We start from the raw sequence: 24,377 nt of genomic DNA on the forward strand, positions 1-24,377 counted from the left end.
TCGGCATACCAAATGAACTAATCAGCTATGGAGTCAAATCCTGCCTCGAACCGCCGCCTTCCCCGGGACCCTGGGTGACGTTTGCAATTCGCTAGTCTTCATTTTCCTAATCTATACATTGAGCGGGAAAACAACTTTCAGTTTTGATATAAGCTTTACATGCGAAAATGCATGCAGAACATTTAGCAGAACGCCGAACATATAGCAAATGCTGGCTTATGTCTTTTTATGAAAAACATTTATTTCTGGTCTCCAGGACTTGCCTTCTCAGGGACTCTGGTGGGTATAAAGGCATGTTTTAACCACTCTGGGAAATTCTCCATTCTGCAACAAAATCCAATCTTTTAGACACTTAGCCCTTATGTTATTCTTTATTTCAAGCTATTCATTTAGCAAACATTTACTGAGCTCTTACTATTTATTTGCCACACATTGTGCTAGATGCTGGTCATACAAAGATTATAGAATGCCTCTGCCTGGAGGAGTTTACAATCTAGTGGGGAGCCAACTTCCTCTGGAAGCCTGCCTTGCCCTCCTCCCCCCCCCCCCTCAGGCTGGGTAGAAACCCCCGGGGGTCTAACTACCATGAGGCTCAGGGGCTGCCCTCTACCCTGTGCTGAACCACACTGCCTTGCCTTTTTATCCCAAATATGTGTTTGTCCTTGTTCTAAGTAAGTTAATCCATTTCACAACAAACTTACTGTCATTATTCCCATTTAACAAATGAGGAAACTGAGGCACGTTTTAGGATCTTGTAAACTGAATAAGGAGAGAAGCCGGTATTCGAAAACACGTTTTCTGACTCCAGCTTTACACTTTAAATGTTTTAAATGTTCTGTTTATCTGGTTCCTCCATCGGAAGACGAGATTGAGTCTGTGCCAAACTCCGATGGATATCTCCTGTGCCCACCACGATGTCTGACACGACAGATAATCATTTATTTATTCATCAGATGAAAGAAAGGAAACAATAAAAAAGAAAAGAAAGAGAGAAGAAAGAAAGAAAGAAAGAGAAAGAAAGAAAGAAAGAAAGGAAAAGAAAGAAGAAAGAAAGAAAGAAAGAAAGAAAGAAAGAAAGAAAGAAAGAAAGAAAAAGAAAAAGAAAGACGCTCGTAAGTAGACAATTGCACCACGGTCTGGTTACCATTTACTAAGCATCAACACGGGGCAAGTGCCCGGGGTGTGCAGAGGAAGCTCAAGATTAAATGAACATCCGTGCGCTCAGAAGCTTCAACAATGTGTCCACAACTGCGTTTCCCCCCGCCCCCAAACACACACACCCGCGGCCTCTCTTCTCTGGCCCCGTTCCCTTCTTGTGAAATTCCCGCTCCACCTCTTCCTCCCCCTTGCCATCCTCTCCGTGGATTTCGCGTCCGGGCTTTCCCGAGCTCCGGCCGCGGGAGAGGGTTAGGGCCTGGGAGCGCTCCGGCCGCGGCAGGCATGCGCACTGGGGGCGGCGCACTGCGCATGCGGGAAGATGGCGGGCCTGGAGTCCTGAGAACCGTGGGCCGCCCTGCTCTCCTCCGGCCTGCTCCGTAGCTCCCCAGGTCGTGGGGCAGTGGCGCGTTCGTTCGCGGGCCGGCGTAGGCAGCGGCGCCTCCGAGCAAGCTGCGGGCCCGGTTCGTGCTCGGCCTCCGGGAACCGGCGCGTTGGGGGCGGCGCCCGGCCGGAGCGGGAGAAGGCGGGAGAGCTCGCGGGGTGCGAGGCGAGGGGCGGCCGGCTGGGCAGCATGAGTCAGCAGCGGCCGGCGCGGAAACTGCCCAGCCTGCTGGTGGACCCGGCGGAGGAGACGGTGCGCCGCCGGTGCCGCGACCCCATCAACGTGGAGGGCCTGCTGGTAAGCCCCCGGGGGTGGCTCGTGCCCGGAGCGCCGGGGGCCCTGGCGCGGCGCGGGGTGGGGCGGGGGCGGGTCCCAGGCCCGGCCGCCTGCTCTCGTTTCGCGGGGAAGCCGGACCCACAGTCGTCTGGGTCGTGAGTTCCCTCTGGGCCGGGTTCCTGGCTGCTCGTCGGTCTCCCCGGCTTTCCCGCAGGCTGGTCGGTGATTCACGTGAACTCTCTCGCCTTCCCATTCAACACTTGCTCCCAAACGTGTCGTCAGTCTTTACTGGCTGTTACCTCGGGGCTGCGCAGCGCTTTTGGAGAATATTGCCCAGCATCGCGTTGTAAAGCCCTGTTTTTCTACCAGCACTGGATCCTTGCTATATTTCTGCAACGTGTTTGGTTTTTTTTCTTCCTTCTCCTCTCCCAGTCTCTTAACTGCGGCCATTTAAAACCTTGTGCACACTACGTTTCCCACCCCGCAGCTGCCCATTCAGCAAATTAAGGAAGCTTGTGCTCCCTCCCTGCGTAAGGTTAATTTCCTCTATTCTTGCTCTAGGCTACAAGCAGTATATTATCCTTGGTTCTCAGAGGCGTTGATGAATTCATCACTTTCTGTTTCTCCCCGTGTTTTCAACTTCTCTGCTTGTTTCTTCCCGTAATGGCTAAATGTTTGCTGAAGTTAATATTAAGCCCAATCCTCATGGTGACTCAGTCCTCAAAAATAGTTTGTGAGCATAGTCTCATTTAATTCTTCACAGCAGTCCCGAGACATTACTATTCTTGTTCTCCGTTTGTCAAAATAGACTTGGAGATGTTAAGCGACTTGCCAGTGATTAGATCGTGCCTGGGAAAGCCTGGATTTAACCTCACCATGTCCGACCCGTGATGATGAATTCTTGACTACGTACTTAAACTGCGTCCTAAATATTTCCCCATCTCAAAAGAGACTTCATTGTAGTTGCCCTTTCACCTACTGTATCTTCCCTCCAAACTTTTCCAAAAAACTGTTTGGATTCCCTGTGTCCACTGCTCACTGTTATTACCACCGGGGAGGGGGTGCTCTGCCCTGAGCACAGCTCTAAGACTGTTCTAACCAAGGTTGCCAACAACCTTGTCAGTTCCAGCAGATGTCTGACTCCTTATCTCTGTAGTTTTGACACGACCAACGGATGTCTTGCTTTTGTTGGAAACTCTCTTTGAGTCGCTTCTTTGATGCAACCTGCTCGCGGTGCTCCAGATGTAGTCATCTGGTCTCTCCTGTGCTCCCCTGCAAACTCCTCTTCTTCTCCACGTTCCTTACATGCCCGTGTTATTTGGGGTTTTCTTCTACCCTCCCTACGCATTCATTCTTCGTGTGGGACGTCATTCACCCCTCCTAGGATTTCTGGTCCATTCTTTATTACCATCTCTATTGGCGGGTCTTCCCCTTTGAGAATTTGATACAACTCTCCCCATCGAAAGACCACTTAATTTCGTATTTAATAGCAGAAGATACACACATCCCTTGAAGTCTTAGATATTCTTATCTACTTTGGTAGTTTTGGTTGCCGCATCCTAATGACTCCCAAATCTATCAATTCAGCTCAGAGTTTTCCAACTGTCTACTCGACGGCTCTACTTAGATTTCAAACTCCTATCCAGCGTTGAATTCATGATCATCTTGGCCTAAGCAGGCAACAACGTTGCTGTGTCGCATCTTCATAAATGGTGCCACACCCACCATATTGTCCAAACTAGCATCTTTTAGGCATCATCCTTGCCTTTTCCCTTTTCCAAACTGACCCCCTCTCCCCTCCCGATCTAATGAAACTAATCAGCAATAGTTGCCGCCTGTACCCATCTATCTTTAAGATTGTTGCAATGTTTTCCTGCTTCTGGTCTAGCCCCCCAGACTTTTCTATATGTTCTCCACACAGTAACTGTCTATAATGGTCTTTAAAGCATGCTTCTGATCATGTTGTTTGGCCTAACCAATCATGGTTCCCTAGTGCTCTCAGAATAGAGTAGAAACTTCTTAATATAATAAAGTTCCTGGTGTCATCTTCTTTGAACTGCTGGTAGTTACTAGATTTCCAAATTTCCGTATTCTTTTGGATTCCCACATGTACATACTCCCCCTTCCAAAACTTACTTTTTCTTGTTACCTGCCCTGGTTTTCAGGTCTAGATGTAGAGGTCCCTCGTCTGAAGCCTTTCGTGATGTCTCAAGACCAGGTTAGGCACTCCTTTTGTGCTCCTAAAGCACCCTGTGCCTACCCTGTCTTTGCAAAGTATGGCTCTTAGGTCCCTGAGTTCAGTGACTCTGTCCATTTTATACACAGCGGTGTGGTGCCTCTCACAAAAGGATTTGGTAAATAGTTCTTGGATGGATGAAGTAGGTACTTAAATGTTTGAATGTGTGTTTATTTTTCTGATTGTAAACAACTACCTCATTGTTTTTTAACTGCCTAGTGACTGGAAGTATTTAACAAACTATATAGCTATGCAAAAATTAGTTATTATGTATCTGAGTGATGTTCCCCAGGTAAATGGCTTGAAAAACTGTTGGAATTTAGAGAAGGGAGAAGGTAGGGTTGGTTGGAGGTGGAACTTAGTCTGCGCATTGAAAAGTAAGGGAAAATCGAATGAGTGAGGTGAATGCAAACCCCTTGTTTAATGGTCTGTTTCCCAAGAGCTCTTAAAGGAGTAGGGCTCCCCCAAATAGGCAATCGGTACAAAGAGGCATCTGTATAGAGAAATTCTTAACCAATTTAGAGGCAATGCTTAAGATTTTAGTCCCTAAAATGACCTTTTCTCTTTTCTTTGTCCTTTGCGATCTCAAATTATAATTTCCTGCGTAGTCTTCAGATGTGGGACTTGAAGTACTGGTAAAACAGCCTCGGATGTTCTGACTTGCCTGTCAGGAGCTCCCGCTTCCTAGAGAGCTGTGTGCACCCAGATCGGTCGTGCTGATCTTTCAAGTTTGGCGGCCTCTGCCTTCTCCATTCGCTTCCCAGCCTGGGTATTCAGTCAACAAATGGGGCACAGAAACTGTGTGAGGATTGAAAGGGAAAGTTCTTGGCATGTGACTACCACTGAGCTGTCCCCAGTCATCCCTCAGGGAGATTACCCGAGAGTGAGCTCTCAGAGAGACTTCCTTAGAGGAACGGAGACGTGGTTCAGCCCACGGTGGGGCAGAACCGGAAGCCGCGGTCTGTGCTGTGGCCTGGGCAGCTTCGTCCCGCAGGGATGGGAGGACTGCCACCATAAGGACGCTGGAAAGGTCCAGAGTAAGTGCCCTGCACAGGAACCACTTTGCAAAGGCTCCCGCTGGCCTAATCCGGGACACTCTGAGCCTTACAAGAACAGGTTTTCTGCTCACAGAATAAAAGAAGAATCCAGTTCCTGAAACCCAGCTCAGTCCTGCTTCTCCGGGTCTCCAGGCCAGGGAAACTAAAGAGACCGTCGTCCGACCCTCCTCCCTCCACACCCAGCCCACACTGCTGGGACAGACCGGGTAGCTGCCGCAGACCTTCCTGTTCCCAGGGGAGGAGACGGGAGTCACAGGGGAAGGTAACTGGTCCGGAGCAATTCTGAAAGTCAGCTTGGGAAACGTTAGGAATTTCTTGGTTAGGTTCCAGGGCCTGGGAGCAATTCTCTCTGCTCCCAGCTCGACTCTCTGGGCTGTTGGTTCCACTGTGTGTGTCTTCCTTTCTTCCTCATGAAAGGAAATGCCTATTTGTAACAGAGTGACTTTTTCGGCCTGCTTCCTGGCAGTAGAATTTGGGGTGTTGAGTCACCTCTTTTCGATTTAAACATTCTGTGTCCCTTTTAGTCCAAGCTGACGGTGTTTTCGCTGATACGGTTCTCTCAGACACGGCGTGGACCTCCTGTGAATCCTGTTGCGGCTCACCCAGCGGACACAAGTCCCACCTTTCTTCAGGATAAACCCTCCTCTAGCTCGAGCTCCTGCTCGAATGGCTGATGGACGGTGCCCCGGGCCTTCCGAGAGGCCCCGGCTTCGATCTGGAGGATGTGTGGGGCTCGTCCTTCATCTCCGTCAAGGCCTTTTATGTGACTGTGCAGTGCTGTGAGGCGCCCGCTTTGATCTACTGGGCGTCTTACCCCCAAGCTGTGCAGTCACACCCTCACCTTCTTCTTTATGCCTTTGATTTGGTCTTTCTCAGAAGTCATTTCTTACTCTGAGCTTCTGGAGAAGCTGAGAATTTTTAAAGGCTTTAAGTCCTGGCTCCTTTTCGTTTAACAGTCCTTTCCTCGATTTCTCTCTCTCTCATTCTGTGCGCTGCAGGGAGAGACAGGTGCCAGATTTGCCTCCGTTGTAGGGAAATCTCAGATTACGCGCATCCGTTAGCATCTGCTTCCCGCGGAAGTGCGGTGGACGGTGAGCGTCCCGTCTTCGCGTAACAACCAAGGTCTCCCTTCCGGCGTCTGACGGCGCAGTCCTCGCCTCCTTTGGAACCTTCACCGCGGCGCCCAGGGTTCTGCCGACAGTTTCTTTCAAAACTGTTCAGTTTGAACAGACTTCGGTGACTGTACGGTGGCCGTGTAAGAGAATATCCTTGAGATACACACGGGGTTGTCTGAGGGTCTGCACTTTGGTCCCAGTTGATTCAAGGAAAAATGTCGTGTGTCCACAGAGGAAAAAGCGGTGAAGCGAATGTAGTAAAACGTGAACACCTGGGGGATTTGGATGAAGGGGATGTAGCAATTCTTCTGCATCTTGTACGAAGGCTGAGATTATTTCAACAGAAAAAGAAAACGGGTATCCCTGAGAGGAGCTGGGACAGTCCCCTGTTGAGAGGGGCTCCGTTGTTCCTGACCTTGAGGGGGAGCCCCCTCCACTCCAGCCCTGTTTCCGTTCCCGGGTCCGCACTTGGGTCCGCACAAGAGAGTAGAGCGTCGCCGGTCTCCGTCCGGGGCCGAGGCGCACTGCTCTGCACCGAGGGACTCCAGTAACGCGGGGTCAAGTGCAGGGGTGGCATTTCAGTTCCTTTTTTTTTTTTTTTTTTTTTTTTTAAAATAGCTCACCAACTTTTCTGTGAGGAAACGTTCATGCTGATTTTAAAGCCACTTCAAAAGGAGTCCTATCAAGTCCCTTCTACTCCCAGAAAAGCTCCTGGCCTCCTTACTGAAAACCGTTGACCAAAGTTGGAGTAGCTGCTGGGGTAGCCAGGTGACACATGTTGTATTAGGAAACAGCAAAGGGCACCCCAGCATCTCTCGGGGATCTGTATTAATGGGGTGCGGAAGAGCGTGTCTTCACCCTGTGTCCCGTGTCTTACATACTCACTGTCTCAGGGCTCTGAGTTACTTACCAGTTGAAGTCCTCTGTGACGAGGTACCCTTTCAACTTCAGATGTTAGCAAACATTTGCCAAGTGCTCACATGTGCCAGGCACTGTTCCGCTTCAAAACGCAGAAGGGTAATAGTGTCTTAGGCTCGCCGAGGATTTCACAGTTTACGGGATTTCCTTTAATCTTCACAGCAGCTTGGAAAATGGACAGTAAAATTCCATCAACACGCTGCGTTTCGGATAAAGACTGGCATCTCTCAGTGTCTACGAAGTCATGTGACTGGTAGTCCTGAAGCCAGTCTTAAGCCAAGAACTATTTTGAATGTGAAGGAGATGAACGTGTCGTCACCGTGGACGCTTTGGAAGTCTCCGAAATTGTACACCTGTCGGGTCTATACGTCTAGGATGTCTGCCCCAAGGGGCTGTGATACTGTTGTGATTCCTCCAAGGTAAAGAGATCGTGTTTTCGTAGTCAAAAGGAAGAAACAATGGCTGCCGTTGGAGTCTGCTCTCCTGCAGATCTCGGCGTAGACCAGGTGGTGCCGCTGCACGTGTGGTGAGGAGAGCTGTCCTCGCTCCCGCTGCTGTGCCCGATTGAGGCATTATCCCTGTGCCAGCCTGGGAACGGCAGCCGTCTCGACAAGAGGACGAGAGAGAAGGGAGCAGAGAAGAGGCCCTTCTGAAATCTGTGGCAAGCAGATACCGAGAGAGCCAATTAGGATGCCGTCAAGTACTCGTACGTAGGCCTTGGCCTTGCTACTCTCAATTAAGAGCAGCGGTCTATTTGTGGCACGGCACCCGCGAGCGCAGTGGCGTTAGCCCTTTCTGTGTTTCCTGCGTACTCTCTTAGGAATGTAGAAGAGTTTAGGGTATTTGTTTATATGTTGCAAAGCAGTGTGATGAAGACGGGTTATTTGTCGTTTAAGAATCTTGCCACGTACACTTTTAGCAGAAGGGTTAAATGTAAAAATAGCAATGACTGTGGGTCACATTCATCTGTGTCCTTTACTAGGACTGCCCGTCAGCGTCTCAGCGGTGGGCACCGTGTTTGCAAATCACTGCTGTTGTTTAGCGGGGCTCGTCAGGCCCAGGCCCGCCCCCGAGACGGGCCTTCCCAACTCTGGTTTTGCACAGCCCAGCAGGTCTGCGTTTTCCCTGAAATCCTAACAGCTGAGTTCATCTTCTAGCAGAATTCTCTGTCAGTAGAGTTAGTCCATACAAGGTTCACTTGCTGGTAGATGCTATAATCTTGTCCTAAATGGCAGGGAGATCGTCGTGGCAAAGATTGGTCCTTAATGCTGAGGCAGACAAAGAGCTTCTGAGCCGTCCGTCCACCTTGCCTTTAGGCTTCCTCACCCCCCAGTCTTTTTGCTGTGTTGCCACCGTGCTTCCACCCCTACACCGTGAGCTGGGGTATGTCACGTTCTCATTCAGAAATCTGCCGGGCGTCCTCACTGCCGTGACTCCTTAGCGCACACTCCTTAGCGTGACTTCCGTGTCCGTGTCGAGGGTGGTTCCGCCTGCCCTTCCGACTTCCGTGTCAAGTCAGTCTTGCACCAGCCACACGGGTCGGTGTGCAAAAGGTGCCATGCGATTTGTATTTTCGTACTTTGGGTTCATTTCATTTCTTGCACTAGGAATCAGTCCTATCTTTTCCCTCCTTCGGGAAGCTCCCACAGGTTCAGGCAGAATCTGGCTTGTCCTTCAAGGCCCAGCTGGGGATCCCCTTCCTTGTGAATGCTTCTCTGATATCCCTCTCCGGGTGCATCCACAGTATTCCTGTTGATTCTTCTCTTATGCCAGTTTTGCTACAGCCAGTTTGGGGGCGAGTTTTTCCACTTGACAAGAGCCGAACCTGATCACGGCCTGTCTGGAGGCTCCTCTCGTCATCGTAGTTTGTTGTAAGCATGAGGCTAATACAGGTTTTTGTTTACATGGCTTTATCTAAATGTTTTATTTTTTTTGCAAAAACAGTTTCTAAGCGCGTGGCAAATGTTTTACTAGCAGTTTACGTAAACTTTCATAGCTTCTAGACACCTGATAAGATGATAGTCATTGGTAGCAGAACTAGTACTCATTTCCTGGTTGTTTGAAGAATTTAAAAGAAGCGGTTTTTTTTAATTAGTCTAACACCAAGGTTTCTAGTTATGTGGCATACGTTGTTTTCCATTATTAGAAACGCTGCTGGGGGCGCCTGGGTGACTCATTTGGTTGAGCGTTCAACTCTTAATTTTGGCTCGGGTCGTGATCCCAGGGCCATGGGATTGAGCCCCCAAGTTGGGCTCCAAGCTAAGCATGGAGCCTGCTTGGGATTCTGTCTGTCTCCCTCTCTCTCTGCCCCTCCCATGCGTGCGTGCTCACTCTCTCTCAAAATAAATAAACTAAAAAAAAAGAAAAAGAATAAATAATTTTTTTTTAAATTTTTTTTTCAACGTTTTTAATTTATTTTTGGGACAGAGAGAGACAGAGCATGAACGGGGGAGGGGCAGAGAGAGAGGGAGACACAGAATCGGAAACAGGCTCCAGGCTCCGAGCCGTCAGCCCAGAGCCTGACGCGGGGTTCGAACTCACGGACCGCGAGATCGTGACCTGGCTGAAGTCGGACGCTTAACCGACTGAGCCACCCAGGCGCCCCAATAATTTTTAATTAAGGAAATAAATGCTGCTGTTTTTACATTAATTATAGTGGAAATGCATGGCCACCTGTGAAAGCTTGTGAGCAAATTTTTTGGAGCCGCTTACACTTAGATAGCAAGGGGTGAGCATTGCCTGGTTTAGACCTATTCTGCACCTCTGCTGAGCTTTCCAGCATCAGAGACCGTGTCCTAATCATCTTCGTATTCCTTTTTATTCTCAGTACCTGATACAGATGCTAGAGTAATGCCTATTCAGTAATAATTTCTCATTCGTATTTCTCCTCCACCCGTTCTGTAACTACTTAATGTCCATACTTACCGAAGCCCGTGCAGCGTCAGAAGCTTAACTCCATGAACCCTGCCAGTCATGAGTACAGTTAGGGTGGTGACAGCTTAGAAGGAAGAGTGCTTTTCTCGCATCCAAATCATCACCCCAGGGAGAATAAAAACCTCTATATTTTCCAGTAAATGCTGTTCATTTGCATTTTTTTCATTCGCATCATTGTTTTTAAATTACTAATTTACATTTCTGTGTTTTCCTTTTTCCAGCCATCAAAAATAAGGATTAACTTAGAAGATAATGTACAGTATGTGTCCATGAGAAGTAAGTTGATTCCTAAATAGGTTTTAGGTTTTGTAGTTTGAACTTCATATGGTTTAAATGATTTATTTTAAACGTACATAAGTTGATTCAAAACTGAAAATGTATTTGTACATTGATTTTCAGCAAACACTTGTGAGCTTGTGGGCTGAGTAGTGTAAACAAATGTGAGTTTATTCTTTGCTGCTTAGGGAAATGCATTTTAAAATTGGAATGGTCCGGGGTGCCTGGGTGGCTCAGTGGGTTGAGCGTCCAACTCTTGATTTCAGCTCAGGTCATGACCTCACAGTTCATAAGATCGAACCCAGCATCGGGCTCTGTGCTGACAGTGTGGATCCTGCTTGGGATTCTCTGTCTCCTGTCTCTCTCTGCGCCTCCCCTGCATACATATGCTCTGAATGAATGAATGGTCTATGTTTAAGGGTGTTTTCTGGAAGTTCTGTGAGAGCGATTACGTGTCGCCGTCAGCAGAATTGAAGGCCATTGACCACAGTCAGGAGAACCAGTCTTTTGCCCTCCAGATTCCTGGGACTCCCTTTGCTGTCTCCCACCTCTGCCACGGACCAGGGCGCGGAGTCAGTTAAAGGAGGCGAAGTGCCCATTGCTCTAGTTCCCTATCCTTCTGGAAATTATAACTGTAGAACGCCCCACCCCTGATTTTCTCTTAATTTTGGTCCTAACCGCGATGGATGGACAGTGCATAGATCCCAGATAAATCTTAATATCAGCCCTAACTTCTCCTCGGCCCCTGCCACAATCTCACCTGTAGTTGGTCTGTTTTACCTGTGAAGCGTGTCCTCCGTCCGGCCCACAGCACCACCTCACGGTGACATCTAACACATGTCGAGCTCGTACGGTACGAGCTGTGGTAAGCTCTTTGCATGGATTATCACTACAACCCTTTAAAGTGTAAGCGTGGATTGTTTCACGTTTTTTATAGTTGAGTAAACTGAGGCCCAGAGAGGTCAAAGGACTTGCTCAGTTGGGATTCAATTCCCCACCTCTCTGACTTCGCCTCTAGTTGTAAGCACGGGGCTAGACCCCTGCTTCTAGCGTAGACTCTCCGTCTCTCCCTGCCTGATGTGGTGGGATAGCGTCCTGAGTAGGTTGTCTGCCCATAGGCTCTTCCACACTGCTGCCGGTGTGATTTTCCTAACACAGAAATGGGATCGGGACCTCCCTCAACCGGAATTCTTCCACGATGTTCTGTTACATACAGAGAAAACTCCGACTCCTCGTGTATTTCATTTTACTTATTTGTGTTAAATTTATAAGCCACCTCAGATCCTTAAGAGGAGCGAGGCCGTGGAGAGCGGCCAGGTGGAAAGACGGGGCCCTTGCGCGTTGTCTCTTGCCCCACGGGCGGCCTGGGCCTCCAGCTGCCGCCCTCACCCATCGCTGAAGCTCTGCCTGCTGGGGGTTCCCTCCATACACCTGTCCTCAGACACAGCTCTGTCTTTCCACGTGCTGTTTCCTCTGTCTCATTAAGCCCCTTGCCCTCTGTCAAGAGGGGAGACACCCATCTCTTCACGTTCGTGTCCTCTGCCCACACACCCCCTTCGTGAGGACTTCCTTCCTTCCCGTGCCGGTTAGGTTTTGTCTCGTCTTCTCAGGCAGCTTGGACGCCTCTCTTAGCACGGACCTCAGGAAGTTGTGATCGAGTTCCTTAATAGACTAGGGAACATCTTCAGTTTGAAGACCTTTTCAAGTCATGTTTATGTTCTTCCAGCAACTATCATATTCTAGGTTTTCAGTTAACATCTGTTCTCTCTAAAGTGACTAACACGGTGGCAGTGTACTTATCCTGAGCTTGTAAGACCATGTTTTGTTAGTAATGAGGGTGATTAGATTTATGCTTTCTGAAGTTAGAATTTCTCGAGCGCCTGGGTGGCTCAGTTAGCCAAGCAGCCGACTCTTGATTTGGGCTCAGGTCACGATCTCACAGTCGTGGGATCGAGCCCCGTATTGGGCTTTGCACTGAACACGGAGCCTCCTTGGGATTCTCTCTCTCCCTCTCTCCACCTCTCCCCAACTCGTGCTTGTTCGCTGCCTCTCAGAACAAATAAATCAACATTAAAAAAAAAACCCTAATAAAGTTAGAATTTCTCTTTTGTAGTCTTCAATGGGTTTTGGTAGAATTATGACTTCTAATTTAAATGAAATTTTCATTCCTCCCTAATCCCATTTAATCCGAAGCGTAGGAGTGGTCTCCACAGAGAAGACATGTGTATTATAAAATACATACTTCTGTTCTTGGAGTAACCCCCAACAGCCTTGAAACTGAATGTGACATTGTAGAGATTCTGAACACGGGAATTTCCGATTGAAGATAGCATGAATATTTCTTCTGAAGCGTACTGGTCATTGTATGCTGTGAAAGTAGCAGAAAGGAGAGATCATGTTCTCCACCCCAAAAGGGCAGCTCCGTGATTCCTGAAACTATTTACTCTGCACACCAAACTATTAAGAACTTGTTTTTTAGTATCAAATTAGGGAAAGATGAAAGGAACGTAATGCTCAGTGCTGAGGCCCTCATGCACTGTGTGAAATCGGTAGGCTAGCAGGTGTAACAGCACATGTTCACACGCCTTAAAGTACCCTTTTACCCATCAGTTCCAAACCGCAGAACTTACCGGAAGGAGACAAAGATGCAGACAGAAATTTAGCTGCAGGGAGATTTATTGAAGTATTGGGCAAAACAGCAAAGTTGGAGACAGTTGGAATTTCCAGTATCGGAGTAAGCGTAGCAAATACTCCATGAAGTGAACTATCACGCAGCCCTTCAGAATAACGTTGAAATATATTTGTTGACAAGCGACGATGTTCACGATGTTGAGTTAAAACAACATGCTAGAGGATAGTCTGTTCTTTTGTTTTTAAAAGTCACATATACATATTGACAGATAGGTGTATGTCTGTGTGTGGAGGGGGCCGGGCATGTATGAAAAACCAAAATCACGGTAGGTGAGGGATGGAGGGAATTAAAGACATTTTCCCCCCTTTATTTGCTTACCTGTTAACATAGGCTAGTGAATATTTAAAAATGGAATAATAATCAGTTTGAAGACTTTTGCTTTTCCTCAAGATATGTCTTAATTGTTCTAATGGAAGACCAGTTTGAGCTCTTACAGAAACTTCCATCAGGGTTACACTGTGACACGTACAGGAACATTTTAAGTATTAAAGAGAAAAAGCCAAGCCTCTGCCTTTGCTTTTATAAAGAACTTCTTGGGGCGCCTGGGTGGCTCAGTCGGTTAAGCTTCCATCTCTTAATCTCGGCTCGGCTCACGATCTCACAGTTTGAGTTCGAGCCCCGTGTTGGGTTCTGCGCTCACAGTGCAGAGCCTGCTTGGGATTTTCTCTCTCTCTCCCCTCCGCCATACCGCTCCCCTGCTCGTGCCCTCTCTCTCTCTCAAAATGAACTTAAAAAAATTCTAATCCTGTTCCTGAGAGTGGTGTAGGTACAAATGCAAACTCTCCGCTTTATGTTTGAGAAGAGGCCGCAGACCCCTACAGATTCCCGTGTCCAGAGGACCTGGCTCCATATTTCAGATACTCTGTTAAGTCTAAAGCATTTGCTTACTTGGCATAGGCTGATACATTTTGAGCTGGTGTGAGAAATCTAGTTCATAAAAATCAGCTATGATGTGTTCAGTGTGTAGAATTTCGATGGGTGTCTATGCTTACTGAGGAGATAAATTATTTTTTTTTTTAATGAGCTGAGAAAGAAATGCTATAGAGAATTTTACAAATTTGTTTGTTTTGTTTCCCAGAAGCTCTAAAAGTGAAGAGACCTCGTTTTGATGTATCTCTGGTTTATTTAACTCGAAAATTTATGGATCTTGTCAGATCGGCTCCTGGGGGGATTCTCGACTTAAACAAGGTCGCCACGAAACTGGGGGTGCGGAAACGAAGAGTATATGACATCACCAATGTCTTAGATGGAATCGATCTGGTTGAAAAAAAGTCTAAGAACCATATTCGATGGATGTGAGTTGGTTTTGAACTTTTCATGCTTTTTTTTTTTTTTCCTTCTCCTTAAGTGACAATACCCAGGTTTGAAACAAACTAGTATTTGTAGTGTTTTGACAGGACAAAACAAAGTAAGATATGGCTTCTTGCTAGAAAAAGATTCTATAAAAATTTTGTTCATTTGTTGTCGCACAAGGTACAGAAGTATTTTTTTTCCTACTTAGGACTGAATAAAAGCCATAGATCTAGGATATCATTCTGGTGTTATGGAAAAGTTAAATGGAATAATAATCGGTTTTAAGACTTGCTTTTCAAGATCATAAGAAGGTCTTAAACATCTGATTGTTTAGGAAATTTTTTTCCAATTGGTTATTGCTATCAGGAAGAAATTCGCTAAGGTCGTCGTAAGACAATGTAATGTAATAAACGCTCAGAGGCTTCCTGCTCCAAGAGTTGTAATTCATTTGTTCTGGGGGAAGGTGGGAATCTCATCTTCCTTCTTAATTACCCCAGGTGGTTATGAGTCTGATAGACTATGGATCCACACTGTCCTGAATGTAAAAATAAAAATCAGTGGACCATGTCTAAAAGGCAATTGGCTAAAGACTTTATTTTTGATGAGGAAGATCCCGTGGAGAAAAAGCCTATGGCATAGACGTAGATACACACGTGGGCGTGTGTGTGCATACGTGCACGAGAAGAAAGCTGTAATACACACGTGGATGTGGATGTGTGTGTGCGTGAGAAGAAAGCTGTTAATACTTCTGACGGGCAAATATTTTGGAAGAGTAAGAGACAGTTCCAGCTTCGAAGTGCACATAAATACGTTTCATTTCAGGCAATGACAGATGTCCCAACAAAGATCATGAAATGGTTTTAAATAGTGAACTTTGCTGATAGAGGAAAGGGGTTCATAAAGGAAGTTATTTTTTTCAGCAATACAGAAATGCAGATTGAATTCTAATCTGAACGTGTTTGCTAAATAACATAAATAACACCTTAGGGGTTAATATCAGATTGCATTCCGGATCGCTAATTGCAATCAGATTTGAAAAGTAGCAAGCAAAAGGTAAAGTAGTAACAGCCTTTTTCCTCATTATTTTTCATGAAGAAGAAAAACAATGAGTATCCGTTGCTCGGGTCAGATCGTAACCACTGCGATAAGGTAGACAGTAATAAGTAAAGAAAATACATCTTTTAAGAATAATGCATACAATCTTATATTCAGCTCGAACCAGATAGAAGATGCACATTAGGGAGAATCCTCAATTTTATCAGAGGAGCTGTCATTTTAGTCAGAACCCCTTGTTTGTCATCAGGGGACTAAAAGGTTACAACTTCTCAAAAGTCCTGCTGTCAGTGCTAGAGCCGGGACCTAACCTGGGTCTCGTTGACTCTCGGGCGGTGCTCGGTGTGCTTCGTCCGCCTTGCCCGCCACTCGGTCTCCGTAGAGTTCTGCCGGTCCCTTGGGTCTCCTCGGGTCCCTGTGTAAGAGACCGGAACGGGGACAGAAAGCAGTGTAGCTCCGCGAAGAATGACGGTTGTCTGGAGTACAGGGAGGTCAGGAGTGGAGCGAAGTAGCTGGTTTTGTCCGTCGCTTTGGGAAACGCCTGATGTCAACATCGGGAGAAGGTCCAGTAACCTAACTTGTGTCTTCGTCTCCTGGAGGTGGCTCACGGGGAGTTTTTTGTTTGTTTTTGTCCTGTCATTATTGTTATTTTTTTAAACACCTTTCTCTTAAAGAGGGTCTGACCTTAGCAATTTTGGGGCGGTGCCTCAACAGAAGAAGCTGCAGGAGGAGCTTTCTGACTTATCGGCAGTGGAAGATGCTCTGGACGAGCTGATTAAGGACTGTGCCCAGCAGTTGTTCGAGTTAACAGACGACAAAGAAAACGAAAGATATCCTTTAACGCTGTCCTTTAAAAAAAAAAAAAAAAAAAATTCCCCTTCCAAGGCAGAGGTTACTTTAAACAGTAGGGCCAGCCTGGGAATTTAATTCATATACTCAGGATACAAAACGAGACCTTTAGAAATCTGGAAGTAACCAAAGAGTTAGGAATATAGCCTCAAGCACACACAGAACAATATTGCCTTTTCCTCTCTCGTGTGGCGTTTGTTCAGGTCAAATGCTACATTGAGACCGTGTACCAAGGTTCACGTTTGCACATCAAATTCAAACAGTGACACGTCCTTGCTTCGTTTTTTAGTCAGAATGCTGTAAAGATAGCAAACTCTCTTTTGTGAAACGGGCTTTTGTGAAATTCAGGTTTTCCCTAATTTGTTAACCGAGGTTTCTTTTCGTTTTTTTTAATTAATACGTATTCATTTTTGAGAGACGGAGCGCAAGTGGGGGTGGGACAGAGGGAGGGAGACACAGAATCCGAAAGAGGCTCCAGGCTCCGAGCTGTCGGCACAGAGCCCGACGCGGGGCTCGAACCCACGGACTGCGAGATCGTGACCTGAGCCGAAGTCGGACGAGTTCTGTCTGACTGAGCCATCCAGGCACCCCACTGAGGTTTATTTCTGAAACGGTGACATTGCCATTGAAATGGCAGTGGATGAAACGGCAGCTGCCATTCGGGTCCACAGAGCCCAGTGTAGCTACGTGGGACCAGCGGGGCCGACTTGTCTTTGGTGGCGGTCTTGTGGGTCTCCCAGGCCCACCTACTGCTCTGTTTTCACTGCACCTTTGTGAGGCGCCACTGGTTCCCAGCTGCTTCATGCTTTGAGTTTACTCACACTCTGCATCAGTTAAAACCTATTTTCACGGTACAGTTATCACAAGGGAAATAAATGCTGTTCCTCTACCTAATCAGAAAGTCTGTGAAGTAAGCAAAAAAAAAAAAAAAAAAAGTTGGGGAAATGCAGTAAGTCACTTAATCGGTAACATTTCAACAACCCAGTAAAACAAGAAGAAAAACATTCACATAGTGAGATGGAAGATGATTTGGGATGTGGCAAATCCCATGAGTACATGGTAGTCCCGGAACACACATTCCCCAGATTGATGCCACTTTTTTTTTTTTTTTTTCTTTTTTACAGATTTTTTTTCCACCTTGCATTTTTGGAGAGTCTCATCAAAATTGAGTATTTTTTCCCCAAACGTTCTCATAGTTAGATCTAGCATCGAAGAGGGAATTGGGGGCAGGGAGCAGTTAAATACCTTCACCTGAGGTTTTTGTGTGTGTGTGTGTTACGTGTATGTGGACAGTTTGTCCAGAAATTGTCACCGTAGTCACGACGGCAGGCTTTAAAGGAATTCTTTGAGCTATACATATTGTAAAACATTTTGTAAAGTCTGAAGAATTGTTTATGAAGTAGTAAGAGTTATATATGAAATGATTTTCTACTAATTGCTTTCCTTAATCGTGAGTTTGTATCCCATAAAAACTACAGAGATTCTAACATGACACTTATATTCGTGTATTATCAGAGATCAGTTATCTCCTCCGTAAGTAGCATTCTGCTTAGAGACCCTTGACTGACGTTTACACTAGCGTACGTGACGTATCAAGATATTCACAGCATCCAAGCCTTCCACGAACAGATTGTTATCGCAGTGAAAGCTCCGGCAGAAACCAGATTGGATGTCCCCGCTCCCAGAGAAGTAGGTATCCCTGCATGTTTAAGAAGACCTTGTAAAGAATGGGGGCAGGTCAACTGTTCAGGCTGCTGTGTTGCAGTCGTAATATCTTCCCAAGCATCATGTGCGCGGTAGTTGTACATCTGACGTCGCTTGAGGCCCTTTGCACGTTTTAGCTTGTTTTGCGTAACGCCACAAAGGCAGCAGTCGTGATCACGATCCTCTGACAGGGGAGGAATCTGAAGCGCAGAAAGATTAACTTTCTCATGGTCACACAGTAAGCGACAGGGCCGGCATTCAAACCCAGATGGTTTGTCTCCAGAGTGTGTTCTTGACCCTTGTTCTGTCCGTGTGCTCTTCCTATACCATAACGCGCTGTAGTGCCCCTACTGTGCCACAGTATGCTATAACCTATTGTAATGCCTGCTAGAGGAATCTCCAAGAATTGGCCCCGTTGCTGAAGTGCCAGATTGGGTGTCGGTCAAGGCTCTAGAAGTTCACTCTGACCAAGCTCATGAAAGACTAAAGAAAGAATAAACAGGAACGCTAAGTGGTACATTTAATTTTGTTAAAATTGTTTTTCACTGTTTATTTTTGAGAGAGAAAGACAGAGCATGAGCAGGGGAGGGGCAGAGAGAGAGGGAGACGCAGAATGGGAAGCAGGCTCCGGGCTCCGAGCCGTCAGCACAGAGCCCGACGCGGGGCTCGAACCCACGAACCGTGAGATCATGACCCGAGCCGGAGTCGGACATTTGACTGAGCCCCCCAGGCGCCCCCTAAGTGGCACATTTAATATGAAATGTAATATTGCCGTATAAATGAAAAGATGCTTATCAGCCGCCAGCTGCTTAGCACACTCTTTCCCTTGCAGGAAAGTTTATATTGAAAGATAATTGTCATCAGAAGGTTGCTTGGTAAGGATGGAATCAGGACCAAGGAAGTTGGCCATTCTTGGGACAGATCATCAAGGTCTGACAGCCTGTAGGCCCATCGGTGCTCATAGTGACCGCTCTGCGTTGCTATAGGGGCTTCCCTCCCTCACAGTGAAGAATGTTCTTACCACTCATCTGTCCTTTCATCCCCACCAACCACTGTCCGAGTGAGCGCCATGTTGTTACTTGACAGTGTATTATAAGTCAGGGGACAGCCTTTAACCTAGTCACACTCAAATTGTGACTCCTTGGTGACGCCTCCTCATTATTTTATCTAGATGTGGATATAATCCAAGTCTCCTAAGCAACATTTGTGTTTAATAGGAGTCGTTTGAGAGATGTTCAAACTTTTTTTAAATAACCACTAATCTTTCAACACATCCTTACCCAGGGACATGATAGTCCATTCGGCAGTGACTGACAGGGTTTTGGTTCTCCCCCCCCCCCCCCCCCCCCCCCCGCACTACGAGCTGCCTCAGGCCGTATTTGCCAGATTTTGCTGGGTTTTTTGATCCCGCCCAAGACTGAGAGTCCAGTTTGAAGGCTGAGGAGCGTGGGCCCTCTGGGCAGCCCTGCTCCGCGGTCGGGCAAGAGCGGGAGCAGTAGACAGGAGCACACTGCGTGCAGGGGAGCCCGCCGCCCGCAGAGATCCAGGGCGAGAGCTGGGGAGCTGGTGCCAGGGTGGTTGGGCTTCAGGTCAGATCTGGCTCGCTGGCTTTGAGGCAGAGTCTTATTGGGACACAGCCACCTGCCCGTTTGTTTAGATATCTTGTCTCTGGCCGCTTTCAGTCTGTGATGGCAGAGTTGTGTAGTTGTGACACAGGGATCGTATGGCCCACAAGCCCCTTCACGGAAAACGTTTGTCAGCTCTGATTTGGTGGAGCAGGAAGTCCTCGGCTGGCTGCCAGTTCCGAACAACGTCACAGTTTCTTTTGTTTAGAGATATTTTTTGAGTTGTGTGAAATAATACCGTTCAAACCAGACCTGGCCTGGCGATCTAGAGCCTGAGCACACGTGTACTTTCTCTGGCCTACATGTCTGGTACCAAGAAGCCCCTCTGATAGACCGCATCTCACCGAGCCCTATTAGGAGATCACAGTGAGGTTTGTGGGGCAGGAGGGGGCCCCGGTGTCTGTGCCAAGCCCGGGCCTCCCCGCGTGAAAGGGGAAGAGAACGGACTCTGTCACAGTTGAACCCTCTTCCAGTCAAAACAGCAAAGGAATCATGTATAACTGGAACCGTTCCTTAAGATTTTGGCATAAATTGGTTCATTTCGGGGTCCTGGCACACACACAAAGATGATGATTTAGCATAACTCTCAGTAGAAGCCCCTATTTCCTGATACCTTACAGAAAAACTAACTAATCCTGAGTAAATTGAAAAATCCAAAGCCAAAAGATGTGAATAATCATAATTAATAGTCCTTTATATGCAGTACTTTTTAAACATTTTTTAAGTCACTAAGGTACGTTTTGTCAGGATCTCATTTTTTTCACATGGACGAAAGAACGGCCCTTTCAGTTAACTCAGTACCTCTCAGGGGTCAAAAAATCTGAACACACCCTTCTTATTTGAGACTACAGGGTATTTTAGATTTCTCTGTTATCCAGACACTGATCGTGGGCCCTCAGGGACCGACTCCTAGAAGGGGTCAAGTCCTTGAGTAGAGAAAAATGGGCTGTTGAGTGCTGAAGTAGTCACATCATGACTCCCATCGAGTCGCTGTTTCAGCTCCGTGAGCTGGCCGGTGGCTTATTGGCCAACACTGAAGTGACTAAAGCCACGTACGTGGTTTTCTCAAATATACGATAGAAAGGAAACCACCCGCGTTTAAATTTTCAGCAATATCCCTTGAATTGGCCACGTCCGTGGTTTTCTCAAATATACGATAGAATGAAAACCACCCTCATTTAAATTTTCAGCAACATCCCTTGAATTGAAACTTTTGCAGTTCTAGTGGGTGAAAAAATACAATCAGTGAGCAGACATCCTGACATGTCTTCTCTATGGTGTTTTATTTATATTTTACCAGGACTCTATCACAGTACACATAAGAAGCACCAAAGGACCCATCGATGTTTATTTATGTGAGGTGGAACACGATCATTCGGGTAATAAAGTGTCTGAAGGAGCGGGCACCTCTTCATCTAAAAACAAACATCCAGAACACCCCGATAAAGGTAAGTATACCAAGCGCGTGATGAGGAAAATTGAAGATTCTGATGGCTTTTTACAAAACCATACAAAACAAATTTGTATATTTGTATATACAAATATATATATGTGTATGTAAAAAATCCTTAGAATCTTAAATTCATGTATATACATATGATTTTTAGTATATTGTTACAAATGCATATTATGGCCTTACGGATATTTTTACTCTTTCTAGCCACGAAAACACGAGTTAAAGAATTACAAGGTAATTCAGACTGTTAAACGACAAGGTAGTTTAGCCAGTTTCTAACAAAAACAGAGTTATGCTGTGCAGTTTTGATCTCGAAAACTTAGAATCTGGTGGGTCCCGTGGTGGTGCCTCCCGGCGCGGCCTCTGGGTAGAGAAGCCGTCTCCGTCCTGACAGGTGCTGGCGGGTGCACGTGCGCCCTCGCTCGACTCTGGGGAGACTTACAACAGGAGCCTCTGCCATTGACAGAACGGTGTGGCTGTTGGCCAGGGCTCTTCAGGGTTCTTTTAAGCGCTTGAAGTGCGTGTTCGCTTACCTGTCCGCCTTTCAGACCCTCGCTCAGGAGAATTTCTTCCGTGTTTGTTACTTTTCAGAAGAAAAGCCTCCACAACAAAGTGAAGCATTACTTGAAGTGAGCAACTGACAGCATTTGCAGATGCGTGTATGGAGTTTTGGGGAGCATCCCGTGTGGATGAATCATGCATCGGATTCGATTCTCAGAGCAATAAATCATCCACGAAGTTCTCTGCTTCTCCGAGACAGCATCAAGGCCAGTGGTGGCTTTGAGGGGTTCACTGCTTAGGTTTACTGGTAATTCCGGTTTCTGCATTTGAAAACAACTCTCTTTATAATTATTCACTGCTTTTTGTCAGTGAAATAGACACCCTGCCTACTGAAATAATACTCTGAATAATACTCTTCCGTCACGGAGAGTATCCCTGAGAAAGGCGGTCGGGCCTGAAGCAGACCGTGCTTTGTGGACTCTGCCCTTCCCTTCAAGGATCATGTGTCATTATCACGCAGGAAATTGCCTTACGCGGGTTCATGTCTGCAATTAGCTCTTGGATGAGTATACACAGGCGTCTAACCGTGATGTCTCTGTATATATCTGTATAATGTTTAGATGACTTATGTAATATGTCTAAGTAAAACTCTCCACCCTTGTACAGCCAAAATAATGTATATATGGAAAGTAACAGACAAATTCTCTAATTTCTGTGGTATCGATAACTTATTAGAATCCTCAGAATGGGGGTTAGAGGAAAGTTTTTTCCAAACTTCTACATGTAGAAGTATCATAAATATGCTAGACATTTGAACATCATGGATTTAATTAAAGTGTTTCCATATGGTTCCCAGTGCTGAAATGGAAATCTGATACTTCTTGATTTCAAGCTTCCTCCAGGGTTAGTGTGTGTGAGCCGGTTAATGCGGGCCCTGAGGCTTTAGGGGCAAGTATAGAAATACTATCAGGTAATGGCTTAATTCTTTGCAAGACATGAATTTAATCATGATGAAAATTGGAAACTGTTTTAACCTTTTTGCAAGCAGATTTTGTAACGTTTCTGTATGCAGCCTCGCTTTTCAATCAAAGGGGTTTACTTTTGATGAGTTGGTTGTACCCTGCCCTCTCTCCAGCTCTAGTCCCACATGTCCAAGAACCTAGCTATTTCTACCTCATTGGGTAAATCATTTACCACTCTGTGCCTCAGTTTACTCAGTAGTTTACCATTAGACTGTGAGCTCCTTGAGGGACTTTGTCTTAATCATTGTTATACCCAGCGCCTTGCACCATGCCTGGCACATAAAAAGTGCTCAATAAATGTTTGAACAAATCACTGAGTGAGTGAGTGAGTGGTAAAATTCGTCTGAAAACACTCGTCTGTCGTACAGGATTCTTGTCGGCGTTCATGCAGAGTCCTATTTTAAACTTCTCTCGCTTTCAGAGAGAGATTTGAAGCAAGTTGAAATTAAAACCGTGTAAAAAAAAAAAAAAAGATAATTCAAGAGGAGTCACAAATCAAAATACTGAAAAATAATGCCGAGGGCTGGGATCGAGTTACCTCCGAGCTCTGCGGTGCGATTCGGCAGACGTCAGGTCGTGTGCGAAGACGGGTACCGTGTGACTGGACGAGCCCATCTAACGAGGGGGTGAGCCGGAGCAGAGGAGCGACCCGCGAACGCCTCTTCTTAAGAGGAGATGCAGAATAAAAAGCCTCTCCTGAGCAGGAACGATGGGCCGGGGAGAAGGTGGTGGCCCGGGAAGCCTTGCCGAAAGTCCGCCGTTCGTAACCAGAGGTTCGTTCCTTCCGTGTGAAATGTGACAACTCTTGTGCTTTACAAAGTATTCTGAGATCACGTAGGCAAAAGTCCTTTGTCTGCCAGAGGCGTGATCTAGAAATGAATCTCTCTTTGTCACTTTGTCTTCGGGTGTTTGGTCTCTAATCTTTACAACCGCCAAAGCGGGCATCCTCAGAACTGGTCCCACGGCCCTGCCGCCCGCCTGTCTGTGAGGACACCGCCACTTACTTTCGTGTCGCTCCCCCAGCTCAGGGCTGAAGAACCCCTGAGTGTTCCCCTACTTCCTTCGGACTGAAGTCCACACTCGTGATGTAGAAGGCCTCCCAGCCGGCCCCAGCCTACTGTCCAAAGCTTGTTACTTGTTCGACAAGCCCCCAGCCCGGACCAAATCGATCTGGTTGCTGTGCCTTTCGCCTGGGATTGTCCTCTTATCTTTCCAGAATTAGGTCTTTGTTCTGGACCTGGCTTAAACCCCTCCTTCCGCTTCCTGCCCTCGCGCCTCCAGTCACTACAGAGCATTTGGTAGCCACCCTCTTCGGTGGCTGTTAGGTTTTCCCAGCGCGTGTTAGGTGCTCTCAGAGTGGAGGGCCCACACCTGACGTGTTCGTAGTTCTTGTATTTAGGTACGTTTCCGTATGTTTTGGCTGGTTGGAAAGAAAAGTGACCTGATTTCGTTCAACCTGACTCCCAGGAATTTAAAAACAAACTGATTTTGCAAAAACACTGACCAACGAACTGAATTTTCGCTGGAAGAAAAAAAATTACCACTCTGTACTAATTTTGCATTTGCGTTTTGTGAACTCACAGCACATCTGCCTGATTGTCCCTCCACCTCGGCAGAGGAAGACCTTTGTGGTGTGAGCACGCCATTTTCAAGAGGGAGGCTTTAAACTTGAGTCAGTAAGGACGCCTTTTGTCCCTCCCTTTGGACCCGGGGTTTGGCACCAGGGACGCATGTCACAGCTGGTGTCGAGTTGGACGCTGAAGGTCACACGAGTGAATGGTCGCGCCTCTAGAGGCTTGAGGGCCTTAAGACAAAAACAGGATTTCTCT

General features: G+C 46.7%; 1 protein-coding gene across 1 annotated transcript; it reads left to right on the forward strand.

The window, feature by feature from the left end:
• Positions 1–1,476: 1,476 nt before the first annotated feature.
• E2F6 (E2F transcription factor 6) lies at positions 1,477–22,852 on the forward strand. The gene is made up of 7 exons (XM_042982489.1): positions 1,477–1,837; positions 10,299–10,353; positions 14,124–14,340; positions 16,066–16,221; positions 17,815–17,929; positions 20,870–21,017; positions 21,617–22,852. The coding sequence occupies exons 1-7, from the start codon at positions 1,730–1,732 to the stop codon at positions 21,664–21,666; spliced, it is 849 nt and encodes a 282-aa protein (XP_042838423.1). The 5' UTR covers positions 1,477–1,729; the 3' UTR covers positions 21,667–22,852.
• The last annotated feature ends 1,525 nt before the right edge of the window (positions 22,853–24,377 follow it).

The sequence above is a fragment of the Panthera tigris genome, chromosome A3, assembly GCF_018350195.1.
Source record: "Panthera tigris isolate Pti1 chromosome A3, P.tigris_Pti1_mat1.1, whole genome shotgun sequence".
Lineage (NCBI taxonomy): Eukaryota > Metazoa > Chordata > Mammalia > Carnivora > Felidae > Panthera > Panthera tigris.